A 17,777-nucleotide genomic window follows, 5' to 3' on the forward strand; every position below is an offset into this window, starting at 1 on the left:
TATCAAAATTGATCAGGTTTCTTAAGGAGCTGCCAAAGACCACAAAGGTGGTCTCACCTCTGGTATCCATTCTGCTCACTGAGCTTCTGAGTTCTTCCTTTGGTCCAGTCTTCTCCTGAGTCCCTGACGTCATGTCGCTCCTGGTCTCCATAGAATACAAGTCTGATCTTTACAAACCTTCTCTCAAATGAAGGGGACCCCAGCCACCCCTCCTTCACTCTCTTCTTCCAGACATCTGCTCCTGCCTTCTGTGCCATGTTCTGCCTCCCTGTTTGGGCTCCTTTTGACATATAGAGATGTATTTACTCCTTCCTCTGCCCTCTTTTAATCCTTTCCCTGGTCCTCAACTATCATTTGTTGTCTATTGCCCCAACCTGTGGAAATCACATAATGCTTTAGGTACTAGAATGAACTTTCTTTTATCATCTAAAACTTGTATCTGCCTCTCTATTACCTGCCCTGCCACAGTTGGCAGAACTGTTTCAAGGTCTCAGTTTCTCTTGTTTGCTCTGTCTCACTATAGTTAGTAAGATCATATCTGAAAGGCATTTGAGGCTGCAGATTATTAGGGTGAGGGGCAGAAAAGGAACAGGATCAAGAATTTCGCTTAATTGAACTCACTGTTGTCAATGTGCTTTGTACCAAAGTCAGGATTCGTGTTTTTCTTTTTCATCATCCACAAATCTGAAGATATAAGGTGATCTTTCAGTTTTCTTGGTCATTGCATATAACTTACAAGGGAAATAGTTTTATTAGGTAATCTAATAAGGGAATTCAATGGACAGAAGTGTTTTGGCAAATAACTAATGAGACTGTTAAGAGCTTTAGTTAGTTCTAATTAGAGCATCTAGACTAAAAATCCTGAAGGAGATCAGAAATTCTGACTGTGCGGCTGACTGGATATACCCTAGAGAGGACTTTTGATTTCCAAGATGGGCATAGAATGTGAATCTGGAGTCACCCAGTAGCTTGGATGCAGGCCAGACAAAGGTGCATCACAATCCCGCAGCAAAGGCAGGTATTGAGAAGGACCCACAGACTCAAGTGTCTGGTGATATTGATCCTAGGTTGCATTAGAACAAAAAGTAGCTGACCCTAGAGCAACATTTTTCAAAGTATTACTTCAACCACTACTTTTATGTGATATAAATTAGCATTATGCAAAAACAGCATTTCTATGATGAAATATAGTTAAGAACTGCTGAGTTAAATTTTAAGAGTAAACAAAGTCCTTTTTTGAAGGACATCCTGGTCACTTTAATATATGAAAGTGCTTTGTGACTCTTCCAAAGATGAATATTTTGTGAAGCATTTTTTCAAATGTTTTTGATCATTTATCCAAATTTTATTCAATAAAAACCACAAAGAAAGAATGTTTGACACTAGTCTAATTTGGGACATAGATTTAGGGAACCTATTTGATGCAGTGTTCAGATGCAGAATGATCATTGGCAAACATATCATTTACTAAAATAAATAACATATGTTGACAAATTTAATGAGTGGCCAAATGGTCATGCAAATGCTTTCTTGTGCTTCTAAGCTCATAAACTCTAAAAATAGTATTTTCTACTTGAAGTAATTACAATTTGCCTAATTAAAACCCGAGTTTTAGGTCTAGCTATTGATTTGGGGCTTAATATTTTATATTCTGACAGAATCTGGCAACACTAGAGGGATGCTTAACCTTGAAAAATAATGTATTCGCTCTTTTTTCACTGAACTGTGTTTTGTAGGGATTCATGGCCCTGCCAGTTTCTGGGAATTGGGCTTATCTCCTTGTTGACTTATGGCAACATACCCATTGTTAAAGGTATTTAAAAAAAAATTTAGAAGTCCTCTTTAAGTGTAAGATGAAGGGGAAAGAAAAGACTAGAAGAACAAAACTGAATTTCCTATCCAGAAAGAAATTTTCAGTTTCCCTCAAGCTGGTTCTATGCTCAGGGAAGCTTGTCAGACTGCTTATGTGATACATTCTGAGTTAAAGCTATCACCAGTTTACTTTAGATATGGTAATTCCCAAAGCAGAGTCTGCTCTACAAGGAACTTTTGTGTTTCAGAGTACCTGGCTACTGAGAGTAGTTTATCAACATTCAGTTTTCTTCCTGTCTCTAGCATACATCCAGTCATGTTTTCTGACTTTTCTCTGTGATGAAAACCACTTTCTCTACCTACCCAACAACAGAGCATTAATTTGGAGATAGAAGACTTTAACAAAAACAATATATTTTTAGGACAATACAGTTTAATAGGGACTGGAGGAACTGAAGAAAAGATGTTTAGGAAAAAGTTTGTGTTGATTGTAAATGATAGCTAAGAGTTACTGAGTACTTACTTTGTCAGATACTGTTATACATCTTTTATATATATTAACTCATTTAATCGTCAAAGAGATCTATAAGTAAAGTGTTATTATGCTTGTCTTCCATGAGAGAAAACAGAGGTGAAGAGAAATAAATGACCTTCCCAAAGCCACACAGTTGGTAGTGAGAGAGCAGAGTTGAATGTGGGCGTCTTGCTCCAGAACCCAGATACTTCAAGCCACCACATCACACGGTCTCGTTTCAGTTAAAGAGAGATCCTATTCATTACAACACATTGCAGTTGACCATGAGGGTGGGTAAGATATTATGATGCTTGTTTTCATTTTTTCATGATTTAGAGTTTTGGAAAGGTGCATTGTGGCTTTGCTCACACTGTATATCTGCTTGTAAATTTTCGATGGCTTTATATCACACTGCAGTATAAATCATTTCAAACCAACCAGGCTGGTCTGTATTTGTCAGTTTAAGTGTCAAGCACTTCATATTCTTTTTTTTTTTTTTCTGACCTTTTTTTTTTTTTAACATTCTAATGCTTTATCTAATATTATTCTTTATAGACATACCACTAAAATCAGCCATATTTACTCAATTTATCCTGCCTCCAAGACTGTTCATATTTCCATTGTAAGGTCTATCCACACATCCTTTCAGATTGTCTAATTGAATTCTTTCTTCAAGGACTATTTCACAACTCGCTTCTTCCATGAAAATGCTGATGTCCTTACCTGCTGTCTTGACTTTGAAACTTCTGAAATAGATTTTAAATATGGAATATATTTTACATCGTAGTGGATGTGACCTTTGAGTGTAATCTTCAGGATGCTGAGGGTCTGCTGGGCAGAAAAAAGGCCTGCGCTCTGGATTGGGTGGGAACTATCACAGAGAGCAAACATGACTAGAGCATCACAATGGAAAAGCTTAGAAAAATTGATAGAAGCCAAATATCAAAGAAGTGTATGCAACTTGCTACCAGTTGGGGAATATATCTTGAAAACAATGCTTAACCAAGGAATAATCCTAACAAGTGCATGACTTTTTGAAAAAATTATTGGCTAATCAACACTATAGCTGAATTCTGTCTTCCTATCACCTTTTCTTTGTTTTTCTCACTGGTGGTAGTGTAGAGAGGTGATTTTCAAGCCTTTAAGAAATTATCGCTTTAGGGCGCCTGGGTGGCTCAGTCATTAAGTGTCTGCCTTTGGCTCAGGTCATGATCCCAGGGTCCTGGGATCGAGTCCCACATTGGGTTCCCTGCTAGGCGCGAAGCCTGCTTCTCCCTCTCCCATTCCCCCTACTTGTGCTCCTTCTCTCGCTGTGTCTCTCTCTGTCAAATAAATGAATAAAATCTTTTTAAAAAAAAAGAAAAAAAAAAGAAATTATCGCTTTAGTTCATGTAGAAAATGTTGAGGACCCCAATAACTGGATGGGGCAAAAACAGTGGTCTAGAAGAAAGGAGACATACATAAGAGATAGTTCACGGTCAAGTAAATGTGGGGGAAAGGAAAGAAAAAGAATCACGAATGATTTCTAAATTTTTGTCTTGGGCAACATAATTTGTAATAATGCCATTAAGTGCATGAAAGATTAGAGGGGAAGTGGCTGTTAAAATCCTCTCCTAGTGGGCTATGCAAGGCAATGGGTCTCTAGGAAGTGAGGTGACAACAGACAATTGGAAGTTAGAGGCATATGGCTGAAAAGAGAAATTCCAAATGGATATATACACTTGGGACGTTAGGCTACTGGTAACTGATTCCATATACTTGAGTAAAAACAATCAGGAGAGTATCCAGAGTCATAGAGAACTGAGAATGCATGGTGAAGCATCTTTCAAGCTAGGATCAAGGCAAAATCAAGGGTTGGATAGATTCTCCTATTCTCCACAGAAAAGCCCAAATCATTAATGGATCTAATTTCAGGCCCAAGTCCATTAACAATGCAAAATTAAGGAAACAAACTAGTGTAGAAGGATTTACATATGTACACCCACTGCCATTTTTTGATTTAGTATTTGTAATAAATGTATAATCTGTAAAATATATTCGTTTTTAAATTTTAACTCAATATATACAGGGAATCCTGACTTGCTGTAAGTCAAAATGAATCTTCTCAAGTGAATGATTTTGAATGTAAGTATTATAAATAACCAGCACTAACTATTGCACATTTAATTGAATTCTTTTATTTTAAATATTCACAGTACAGGAATTCACTAAGCCTGAATAGAACATCATTATTTACACATCCATGGGATAACTCCAGTGGTAAATCAGTGAAGTACTTACATTGAATATAGGAAATATGATTGAAGAAAGAGATTTCTTCTTACACATACAGGCTCAAACCCTTTATACATTTATTTTTGCCTTGGGATCTTAGCACAAACCGCTGAAGTCACTATCAATTGCTGAACAAAATTTCAAAAAAGTTTAACTATAGCAAACACACCATATATTTATAAACCCAGAAAGACACCAATGGGCCAGAAATCCACATTACAATGGCATTTTTAAGGGAAGGAAATTTCAAATGACATCTCCAGTTTAATTTGTGGAAACCACAAGTTCTTCAAATAGCTGAATATACAGATTTCCTATGGCATTTCGCCTTGCATGGCTTATTAAAATGTTTGCTTAGCTGCCATAACATGTTATTTACAAGATGAATTGATGAAGGGAACAATATGGTAGCAAACTAAGAGCCCAGATCAATTGTTTGTTGAATGCCATACATATACAACGTCCTGGTCAGTGAAGTTGGCCTCCACACTGCCAGGACCGGCTACTCAACATTTGGATTAATGCTTCACTCCAGGATGTAGCAAGACTCAGTTGCATGATTTTCACTTGGAATAGTAGCTAGACTCAACTTTTCTTACTGTTTTCTTTACTAACTTCACTGAAGCAGTTAAAATTGAACTTGAATGAGCCAAACTTCTGTAAATAAATAAATAAATAAATGTATAAATAGGATCTCTACTGTTTTAATAACGTAGCAATAAAATTACCTTCCAACAGTATAAATGCTTATAAATGCTTATATTGATGTTTTAAGTCACCAAGTGCTATGTTCTAGCCTTACTATATTATGATGAATGACTAATTTCATTTGGGAAGTGGTCATTAGTCCACATATATTATCTGTTTGGAATTAAGCCCTTTCAAAAGCACAAGTGTATTTTCTGAAAAAGAACACAAAACAAAAAAACATAAATAAAACTTCACTGAATGGAGTAATTTCTCTTCCCAAAGACTACTACAAATTATCAGCATGCAGAGGCTTGGTCTTTGCAGCCAAAAGTCATATTTTCTACATAATAATTTTTTTCCTAATCACCCGAGTTACCAAGAAAATTTTTTCCCCCCTTCCTCTACCAAGTACACTGATTGGCTGTTCACACTGCCTGGATGTTCTATATTATTGCCCAATTTAGTGTTGTGCAGACCGGGCCTCAAGTGTTTTCCACTCCCACACACCTCTCCCCCCTACCTCTGGCAGTAGTATTGATTTTGGCAGTGTAAAAAAAAAAAAAAAAGACATACTCTTCTCGATTGTAGAAAAAGCTGCGAGAATATTATGTTCGTAGTATGGAACCGATTAAGATGATGTTTTTCACATCTTCATGCTTTCATAATAATAAATTGCTATGCAGTAAATTGTATCAGTTGCCAACAAATGATTTTATTTTTTGTATTTTATTGCCAACAAGAGACTCCAAGAAGAAAATTGGGGGTGGGAGGGAATTTTACCACATTATGCTGCCAAGTTAGAAAAAAGCAAAGCAGCATTTTCTATTGGCTCATTAGCACTAAGAATAACACTTTCACTTTGCTCAAGTTTAAAAAGAATTTCTGAAAGGACGCGAATCATGCACAAGGACTGAGACAAAGACTATGTATGAGTTGGCAGTGTAAATGCCCCCCTAAAGTTGCATGATTCACCAATGGCATGCATTTTTTTCACCTAATATAACACAACCTTAATATCTTCATATAATTTCTAACACATTTTATTTCAAACATGCACTGGCTACTAAAATAAGATTTTAAAGAAAAGCTGATGTTTGATATAAAATAATCATGTCTTTTCAAGTGTGGAAAAATACTCTACAAAAAAATAAGTAGAAAAGTGGTTTCTGATCAATGTGTGATTTTATCTATAAAAATCCAGATGACTAATTAGTGTGCTTACAACAACCCTATGGGGTCTGCATTGCAATTATACACATACAGAAAGTTAATAGCATTAAACAACTATTAGCACAATGCAATTAAATCCTTATCAGAAATAACATGAACTATAAACTGTACATTTGGCATTTAGGCTTCAGAGTATTTTTAAGAGTCTGCTTAAATATGACAGTACAATAGTGCAAAATCACATTACATTAATAAAACATACAATTATCACCCAAATAGTTTATGGATCACTGACCCTTACAATTCACATATTGGCTAGAATTGGCACATTTTGTTTCACCATAATAGTTTTGACCTTCTTTACTTGAGTGTACATTGTTTTATTCAAAGTTACACTTGAACTACATAGAAAAAGTGTAGGCTTATGTGTGTCTGTATGTGTGTTCTTGAGGAAATGAGACGAGAGAAAACATGTAAACTCCACTGCAGCTTTCTTCTTTAGTAACTGTTTAATTAGAACTCCTAAAGAAATTGCCTGGTAACTATTTTCTCTTCTTTCTTATGGCTCCCAGAGCAGTGACATGGCCACATGGAAGAGAGCAAGAAGGAAAGAAGGAAAATTCTAGAAGAGTATATGGCAGCCTGTGCTCTGTGCCAGGCTAACTAAACCAGAATGTCTAATCAAGAAATCAAGATTTAATAAGAACTTCTCAGGTGACTCTAATGTAAAGTCCACCACACTGTTGATTGATGAGAAGTCAGTGAACCAAAAAAGCTATTGAATCATGCAGTAGATTGCACCACCTGGAACTTGGGTTCTAATCTTTAGTTTGCTACTCTTTTCCTCCTTTCTGCAGCTTTGTGAGCTGGAATCTACATTGAGACTTGTTAGCTCTTTACTTTTTCCCTTTAAAAACCTCCTTATACACAGACTATTTCAGATTCAGAATAAACTACATTATTCCAATGAAGATGATTAATCTCAAAAATTTCACTCAGATAATAATGACCAGTTGCATTTCCTACAGCAAACATTCCTTTTTTACCTTCATCTTATGTATGATTTATGAAAATGGTATTTTTATATTGTCACAATTACTCCACTAACCCTGACTCCTACCAAATCCAACCTTAAATTAAAAAAAAAAAGAAAAAAGGAGAAAAGAGGGGAAAAGGTGCACATGAATAAATACTTTGCTTTTGAAGGCTGCCATCATGCTGATAGCTCTAGAGATTTAAATTTTTTATTTAAGAGTAAAAAAAGATATCATTATTTTCACTATGTTTTTCTATCTCCATTTCCAACGTTACATCCTCCAGTCCAAGAGCCCTCATTGATTCGAATGTAAAGCATCTACAAGCTAAATGATTTTTTTTTTCTTGTCAGTAAACTCCTGGTCTCAAGTACAATAGTCTTTGTCCTTCGATTCATTATTTTTAAATAATATGTAAAATATTTGAGATAGGCCATATATCATGTAAAAAGGGGACTGCTCCTACTTTTACGTAGAACCAGACATTCTTCGTTGGTTCAAGGCTCTTAAGGAAGAAAACCAGTGTGTGGCAGGCCTGGATCTCATTGTAGTCCCTGGAGACACATATCCTGTCCTAGATGACCGTGAGCTCTCTTTTGGCAATCTGGCCTTGGACAAGGATGGCATCTTCAGGATTGTCTCATCTGAGGGCCTGAAGGTCCAATCTGAGATGGGGAATGCACTCTTGTAACTCTGGCACGTATTTCTTACATAATTAATAGTACCGGGTTGTTAATTTAGTTTGGGTACCGTGTCTGTGAGCCTGCTTTTCTAACTCCTGCACCTTCATTAATCAAAATGGAATGCAAAATCTGCAGTAAGAGTCACCAGAGTTAACATACCTCTGAAAAAAATCACTCTTAGAAATTTTCAGACAAAATTTATATTTGTTTTTCATAGCGAGATTCCAGCAAGATTTAATTTAACACACTTTATGTATACAGCTAATTCAATAATTTGGTTGCCAGATAATTCATAAAAATAATTTAATTTTTGAAGTTTTCTAATGTTGTATCTGAAATAAACATTTCTAATGTTCTTTAAAGTGAGACAATTGGGAACTGCTTAAAACTACTATTTTGAATATTATTCATTTTTGACACATAAATGTAGAAAATTTCTTTAAGTTTACTTTTTTTGCTTAAAGTACAACTTAGAAATTGTGCAAATGAACAGTTGAGATTATTCGTGTCAAAATTTTATTTATTATGCAATTAGCAATTAGAGCAGTCTTAATCACAGTCTGGCTAAGAATTATTTTATTTCTGCACCAGTAAGCAAATACATTCTTGGTTATTGAATTTATACTCTAACATTTTAAAGGGACTTCAGAATTTTTTTAACTTTAGGAGAAGTGGACGAAGGCTTGATTCTGTTTCTTAACTTAGGTCATTAACTTCCTCTGTGGCTGAGCTGATGTGCTGGGTGAAGTCAGATTGTTGAATATTTCGGGGCTCCTGTCCTTACCAGAAAAATCACCTCTGAGAATCTTCCTGCTATTCCATCCTGTGACATAAGCTATGCCAACTAATAATAAGCTAAATTGACTGCTAATTTACTGATTGCTCATAACAGTGAGGGGAAATTAGGCCTGCTTGGGTTCCAATTATTTTAAGAAATGGTGTATGTGTTTAGTAATGCAAATCATGCCTATATGCTCCCACTGCCAGCCCCCCACACCCCTTCCATTACTGAGTAATTATAGAAGATGCGAATGCATGCTTCCACACTATAGATATTTGTTGCTCTTCTCCTGAACATTATTCCTTTGGCTTATTTAAATTTGCAATGATTCTTTTTTTTTTTTTTTTTAAGATTTCATTTATTTATATATTTGAGAGAGAAAGAGAGCGAGCACAAGCAGGGGGAGAGGCAGAGGGAGAAGCAGACTCCCCACTGAGCAGGGAGCCCGATGAGGGACTCGATCCCAGGACCCTGGGATCATGACCTGAGCCGAAGGCAGATGCCTAACTGACTGAGTCACCCAGGTGCCCCTTAAATTTGCAATGATTCTTATAAGCTGTCTGCTTAACATTTTCAGTTTTAGAACTGAAATTGTGGAAATAGTTTTGAATTCCTCACAGTGATATTTTGTTATAATAAATGATTCTAATTGAACACAGTATCTATTCACTTAAATGTTATTTCATTTGTTCTCACACACACAAAAAAACACACATCGGGAATCTGCTTCCCCCACTTTACAGAGGCAAAATCTGAGGCTAAGATGTGTCAAGTAGCTTGTCTACAGTTAGGGAGCAGCAGAGCTGAGATTGAATTGTAAATCTGCAGTCACCAAAACTCCATGTGCTGCAGCTAGTTCATTGCTATATGCCAACTGCAAATTACTTTTCCACCCATCAAGCAAGGGCTTTGGGACATGGAAACGAGGTTCTGTTAAACATACGGTGGATTAGCAGGTCACAGAAGCATAAAATTTTATGGCTGTAAAGGATCTTAGTAAGTGAATAGTCCAGTTTTCATGTTGCAAAATACAAACATGCATTTAGAACCTAAAAAAGAGAATGAGAGATATTTTTTCGAGGTATATAAACTTTTCTTTTCCTAATAATTCTTTCAAGGTCGCAAATTGAGCAGGTCTTTTGTATAGACTGGTGGTTCCCAGAGATGGCCCTACATTAGGATCATCTAAAGTGTCTTTACAATTGTTGGTCTCTGGTCCCATTTCAAACCAATCAGATCAGATCGCTGGAGACGGGGTTTGGGCATCCACAATTTTAAATCTTCTCCGGGTGATCCATATGTGCATCTAGGCCTGAGAAATACTGCTCTAAACCACTCACAACTTAAAAGAAGATTTGGAGACTATAGATAATCTGCCCCAAATCAAGGGATTTGTTAGCCGGTGCCATGCTCATGCATGAAATAATTAGGCATATAGAACATCTTGGTTCTTAAAGTAGAGAAACACTCTACTGACATATCCAGGACAATTAAAGACATTAGCTTCTGTCAGCTGAACAACAGAATACTCTCCATTTGATAGGTGGCTATGACGTAGACCTCAAACCTGACAGCACATCAGAACTGTCTGCGGAGATTTTTAAAATACGGATTCCAGCTCCAATCTCAGACCCAGAGAATCAGAAACTGTATATTATTAATACTTTCTCAAATGATTCTTATGCAGCTGACCCAGGAAGTTCCAAAGACATGTACGTGTTTGAGAAGCCCTGGCTTAGTCAGGATGGTTTATAAACTATAGCACGAAGCAGACTAACTTAGGAAATGTATTAAAAGCATGTTTTTTTTGGACTTGTTTGAAGAGAATTGCCTGAGCAGGGTCAAGGAATCAGTATTGTTCATAAATGCCTCTGGTGATTCTAGGTCTGGTGACCCAGGAACCAGGCTGAAATTTTCAGTTACACTGGCAAAGACAGCTGACATTGGAGAGATTTTTTTTTTTAATTCTTTACAATATTTTCAAAGTAGATCAAAGGAAAAATATATAGTAACTGTAAGTTAAGAATAACTAAATTTTTTTGGATATATTCAACCTGGCTTACTCAAATTAGGCTCCCTGTCTCCTTGTCATCTGGGAATTTGCCCTGTGACTCCACTGCCCCTGAAATTTTTGCATTGATAAAAAGTTGTAAAATATTGTGATAAGAATGTGGATGTTATAGAAAAAAATTTAATATCTTAAAATAATGTTCATTATATGGTTGGTTTTCTGTAGGCAATTAAGGTCTCAGTGAATCGTGAGTACATGAATTATAAAAGACGAGGTAGAGAATGAGGGGAAGGAGTTAAAGGAATAAGTTCAGTTAATTGAGCACTTGTTATATTCCAAGCACTGGATTGGGTTCTTTCCACATACTAACTTAAATAGTTAGTTTTACACCTTAAGTGTCTATTCAGAGAAATAAGAGGGAAATCTGTTTGAAATATTTACCTCCAAAAAATGATATGGTCGTTGGAATTTCATTTGCAAATACACGCATGTGGTCAATTTAGATGGGAGAATAACAGTGTCAGAAGGAGCCTTGCAAACAAGGTCCAGAGAGGTTAGCTGGATTTCTCAAAATGAGTTTGTTGAACCTATAACCCAGCCTAGCTTTGTCTGGTTTAGCAGGCTCTCTCTCATTTTTGTTCTGTTAATTGCTCTATATAATGCTTATGAATATGCATGCATTCAATATGAATTACTGAGAGGGAGAACACTTTGGATCCTAGTTGAGCTTACCCATTTGCAAAATGCTACCAAATCTTTAGATGAGAGACATCCAGAAGAAAATATCATCTTAATTGACTGATGTTTGCAGTACAAAGGAGTGCAGTTAGGGAGGAAAGAACCTGCATCTCTCTCCGTGCATAGTTTGGTAATAAATATGTGCCCTTCACAGTGCTTGCACTTTATATGCTCCTCAAATATTAATTGTCTTTCCTATTAGAAACAGTTGGTGTTCATATTTGGATAGAATGTTAACATGTTCCAAATCCTTTAAATCTTTCTTGAAATGTTACTTCTTTTGGGGTGTTAAGATGCAGAAAGAGTGGAAGGACATAAAGCCTTCCTTTGCATCCAATCAGTAAACTGACCAAAGAAATAAATATAAAATATAATCTCTAACTGGTACCAATAAGCTGGAACTGTTCTCACAGTTAAACAAAATTCTGCATGACCTCCAATGCAATTTCTTTATTCATTGAACAAATATTTGTTGAGATCCCTCTCTGTGATAGGCACTGTGCTTATCTTTTAGATCCTGAAGTTTTTATATTTAATAGTTTGATTGTAATTAATTCATTAAGAAGTTCCCCTAAATGAGATCAGAGTTCAAGGGAACTCAAAGATATGGTTAAACACAAGGTTATAATGTAAGGACCTAAACCTTGTTTTGGTAGCATTACTTCATGCAAAGACATTTTTTAGACAAAGGCAAAGGCATTACCTTAAGACTCATGGAATCTAGTTTGAAAATAGGCAATCACAAAGGTATCAATTATATAATTTCCTATTCTTACCATATTTAACCTCCAATTGGAGGCAAGAATTTAAAGCCTCAGCAAATAATTCTTGAATATTCTGTCATTTTATACCTCAAGTGCTCTGAGCTTTCTAAGCCCTCACAACAGAAAACATTTCTGCCCGTTCTAGGATTCTCAAGACTCATGTAGTAAATGTAAAATTTTAAGCTGATATTGGTTTCCCACTAAGATAATTTTTTTCCAGTCTCCACTTCATATTATAAAATTTATGGCTGTCATGTAATATGACTGTCATGTCTTTTTTTAAGAATTTAATACTGCTGGATATGGAGAATTCAGTATATATTCTTACTAAGAAGACCTATAATAATTAATATTTATATATTCTTACTAATAAGGCCTATAATAATTAACATTTAAATATTCAGGCCATTGAAATTAATAGGTTTTTTTGATCTTTTGGAATAAAACTTTTTAAATGGCCTATTCTGTTTTATCCCCTGGCATCATTATTTGTTTTTATAACCAACAGCAAGCTAATTTTGTTGAATCCACATCTTTCACCATGAGATATCCATTAAAAGAATTGCAGTCCATGGGATTTATTAATGGAGTGCCTGAGAACCATATACCATCTTTGAGGGTTGCCTTTCACTTAAAATGCAGTGAAAGTCCATTTTCTTCTGCTAAAGCTCAACTCCTAGAATACTTAAAACAGAAAGAATGCTAACAAGTTTGATGTTTTACTATATACTTTTTCAAAAGTCAAAGAGCTTCCACATAGAGTGTACCATTCCATAGGCCCTAACTAGACCAATAAGGCAGGAATTGAGACATACTTATACGGTTAGGTGAGACTACGATGAAAAATAACACAGAATTAAGAGATACAGCACCCTTACATTCCAATCTTGGCTATGTCGCTAGCTCTGTGTGTGTGTGTGTGTGTGTGTGTGTGTGTGTGTGTGTGTGGACATGTTTCTTGAATAAATATTATCTCTGGATCTCGTTAACCCATAAATAGAATAAAGGGATTGGTTTGTAAACATAGCTATAATACTTGTCTAGCCCTAAAATTACAGATAAATGCTCCCAGAACTGATGGGGTAAGTTGATACATTCATTTTGGCACTTCAAATTCAGATAAATTATTCTTCTGGGACCTGGTAGTGGGTCTTCAATATATAGATGTGCTAGTTAGTGACTTAGTATTATTGCCTTGACTTGGGTCATATTATCAGCATGTGATTACAGTTGGTCTAAAAAAGAGACCAAATTCATAGTTGACAAGAGAGGCGATGCCTTCAGGTTTCTCAGTTCTTTGAAATCATGAGCACCCACCACAGTCAAAATGGGTTGTCAAGACACTGAATGCTTTGCTGCTCTTGAGGAAAACAGGTGCTTTCTAAACATATTAGCCATGCAGCCTGTTTAGAACCCTATACTTTCTGTAAGTCAAAAAGATGACAGTCCGTGTAAGTGTATGAATTAGACTTTTTTAACCTGATGAAAAAACATGGGTGAGATCTGTCCTTATCTAGGAGGGCATCCACACAGACGCACCATTTCTTGATGCAGTGTGGTTAGAAGAGATAATACGGAGGAAATCTACATTGGGTCACATGAGTAAACAAAGTTTGCAGCTCAGAAATACGTCAAATCCCTGAGCAGTTGGGGAAATTTGCTATCTTATTTTCATTGAATCGGCAGTGGACTCATATAAACTCCACTGAGAGGAGTATGTGCATAAACATAGACTTGAAGAAAGCTTTCGTGAATCTCTCCACTTAAGTGTGAGTTCCTGTGGGGCAGTGACAGAGCCTTGTTCATCTTTAGCTCTGGTTAGGGATTGCCTGACACAACATGCCTGTTCGACATGGGTAAAGAAATGAACCTGAGGATCGAACAGTCCTCCATCTGATGCCAGGATCTTCCTCTGTTCCAATCCTTCTAGTTCTCCAGAGAGCTCATTCCCACACAAGGCAGTTTGGGGTACGGGACATAGCTCCTACTTACTGAACTCAAGTTTGCCTCTATCTAACGTCCATTTGATGTAGAAGATGGTGGACTTGTGTTCTGCTAATGTTAACATGTAACAGGACTATTAGAATAAGTCACAATTGGATCCAAAAGGATGTCATCACAACATTCTGGTTCTTTTGATGGGTTTTTGGCCTGAATGGAATAGTCATTAAAGATTCTGTTGGGAAATGTTTTTCTTGAAGAATCCTTAACATCCCATCTTTTCTCACCTACTAATCTCTGCTTATATCCAGCTCTCAACCTCATAGAGGAAAATTGCTGTATAGCAACTGCAGTTCGGGGATGAATTTTCCAAGAACTTAGTGTAATGACAAGTTTATTTTGGTTCTATAAAGCCCTGAGGGCCATGGTCACATGTGCTATGTATGAATAATTATGAAAATGAAATATAAAATATCATTCCAGTTAATATTTCTATGCCAGAACTGTCACTTTATTGAAACAAACAAAAAATTTCCCATGATTTTCAATGACATTCATTTATTCATTCAATAAATGTGCATTGGGATCTTACTCTAGGTTAGCATTGTGTTTTCTATAGATCTTCACTTTATTATGTTTAATATCTTATATATAACACCTTAATGATAGTTTTATTTAGGTTCTTTTAAATGATAGGGCAAACCTCTAAAATGTTTTGTCTATTTATTTGTCCACATGGTAAAATGAAACTTTTAAATATCGGGGCTTGGAAAAAATATTTTAAATTTATATGTTATTCAAAATTGTACATAAATGTACCACTTATAAATATGATTTGTATCTATACACATTCTTTTCCTTTGTTATTTGAGGAAATTATTTGCCTTATTATAATAATAAGTGTAAGGATTGGGAAGAGAACTATCCTAGATATTCTTAAGTGTTGTCAGGATTATTTCCCAGGTTCTACAAATCCCCCAAAATTGGATATTTAAAAATACTTGAATAATTTAACTTAAGATTGTAGGAACAAGTGGCTGCATTTGCAAGTCAGCTCAATGAAAATAAATGAAAAGTCTAATAGCTTCCTGAATAAAACAGTTCTGCTTCACTATCTTTCTTATTCACTGCATGAATAATTCTTCCTTCACAAAAAATGTGGTAAACAGGTAAAAAGTAGATCAAATAGAGACAGTTACACACTTTGTTCACTTTGAAGTCAAAGAGGTTAGAACTCAATTACAAATGCTTTTCCTTTGTTACATTATGCAAACTTGGAACTAGAGATTATAATATTTAGTGAAAATATTTCATATTTTAAGATGTGCATCTTCATCTCTCAAATAGCTTAAACAGCTGATCAATGTAGAAACAACAATCATATCACAAACTTACATTACAAACAACTACAAAATGTGAAAAACAATGTTTACAAATGGTAGCAAAGAATAAATTAATTTTCAGTGCACATAATTAGGTATATACAGGATAATTTAAAACCAAAGGGAGTGATTGCTAATGCTGAGCTCTCAGAAATCTCCATCAAAATATACATGTTACCCAAGAGAGAGTGATAAAAATAAATTGTGACACAAAAGCAGAATGTTGTCTCTCTTCTTATCCTCAAAACTTGGATGATAGCTCACCAAAATAATTTTTCCAAGTGTGCAAATGATGGAAAACTTTAATTCCAAAACCATTTCTCTAAATTACCAACAGATTTATATTCTTGATGCCTTTTCACGTGATCACAAGCCAAGCATGCATGTGATTCCCAAAATCGTGGAAGATTCACTGTGAAATCCTTCCTCCAGTTAAAGTAACTAAGGTATAGCTTATTGTTTTTGTCAACTTCTTTCAGATACTTGGCTAGCTCACTGGGAGAGTTATAATCTTCCACATGAATGAATGAATCTGCTGGAATATAATTTTCATAATTTTCCCTAGATGGCCCCAGAACAACGGGTACAGAGCCAGCTAGAAAAGCATTGTAGAGCTTTTCTGTGATGTAATCTTTGTGGATTGAGTTTTCAAAAGAAAGATAAAATTTGCAAGTAGATATGGTAGGAATCAAATTTTTATCATTCACATACTCTCCAAATGCTTGCCCATAGGTATGGATTTCAATGCTTTTGCTTAGCTCATTGTAATACTTGACCCTTGCATGCTCAGGGTTCCAGTTACTTACAACCCAGCACACTAACTTCTCTTTGCTTGGCACTTCAAACACGAAGGGGTTTGTGCTCACCGTCAAGAAGCCGTAAGGCACTTGGATATCTGAGTCACGGCGGTAAGTCAGAGTCAAGTTGAACAGGTGTTCGATGCCACTCTTTTGGGGCGTGTGAGTTGGTGATTCCAAATTCATCCAAATCCATTTCTGGAAGGGTGGCCTAGCCTGCTGTGGTAAGTTAGTCAGATCCCAACTGATGTCTCGGTGGTGGATCAGAACTGCATGAGATTTGTTGTATAGAGAACGGTCTGTTGTGAGATGGCATCCTTGGATGTTGAACATTGCTTGGCAAGATGTAAGGTCAAAGGTCTGCCCAAATGGCCACACCCAAATCAGGATAGTAGTTTCATTAAAATAATCAGTTTTGGTGGAGAAGAAGTTTTTCATTTTCAGCACTGAGCTGGCTGACTCCATTGGACTGAAGATCCAGCTGTTGGTGGGCTTGATGTAAATGAGCAGACATGCCATGAAGCAGCCCAGGATAATGCAGACGATTAAAAATGGGCGGAGAATTCCTTTGGATGCTGATGTCATAATTTTTTCTGTGAAACAGAAAGAGAATAGAGGGGTAGGTAGGGGTAGTGATGAAAAGTTAATCATAAATATAATTTGAGATTAACAGGTGATGCATCTCAAAATACACTTAATCACAAAATCAGTTGCATTTTCCTTTTTTAATGTTACTAAACCATTAGAAAAATGGAGCTTTTATTAAGCCAAGAAACTGCTTTTGAAAGGAACTTTCCCCTGAACTCCATAAATAATGAGCCAGAATTTGTTATAAGTGTGCCAGCATATCTTCCCACCAGGTTACATTTGTTTTCAATGCCATCCTTACCTGTTATATTTTTATTTGTTTCTAGAAAGCTGGCACAAAGACAAGCATCACCGAGGCTATGATTAAAATTTTTAATACTTCGAAACCACATCAGATCTGTGAACATTCCTTAGTTTATATAACTATTATTAATTATATAGATAATTATTATAATTATTTACTAGTGCATTTTTGAGATTGTAATATAACTTTGCAGTTCAAATAGAATTCAGTAGAAAACCAAACTTTTTTTTAAAAGAAGTTTTGTTTTGGTTTCTTGGTATAAGTTCATCTTCACTGCCAAAAATGCATCACAAT

The 17,777-nt window shown here is 35.8% G+C and overlaps 1 protein-coding gene across 2 annotated transcripts in view; it reads right to left on the reverse strand.

The window, feature by feature from the left end:
* Positions 1 to 4,480: 4,480 nt before the first annotated feature.
* FUT9 (fucosyltransferase 9) overlaps positions 4,481 to 17,777 on the reverse strand; it is a 191,035-nt gene continuing 177,738 nt past the window's right edge. For both annotated transcript variants that reach the window (XM_036082384.2, XM_036082386.2), the window contains one exon: positions 4,481 to 17,184. In XM_036082384.2, the coding sequence (XP_035938277.1) occupies positions 16,097 to 17,176 (1,080 nt within the window). In that variant the 5' untranslated portion in view covers positions 17,177 to 17,184 and the 3' untranslated portion in view covers positions 4,481 to 16,096. The remainder of the gene's footprint in view (positions 17,185 to 17,777) is intronic.

This window comes from Halichoerus grypus, chromosome 9, assembly GCF_964656455.1.
Source record: "Halichoerus grypus chromosome 9, mHalGry1.hap1.1, whole genome shotgun sequence".
NCBI lineage: Eukaryota > Metazoa > Chordata > Mammalia > Carnivora > Phocidae > Halichoerus > Halichoerus grypus.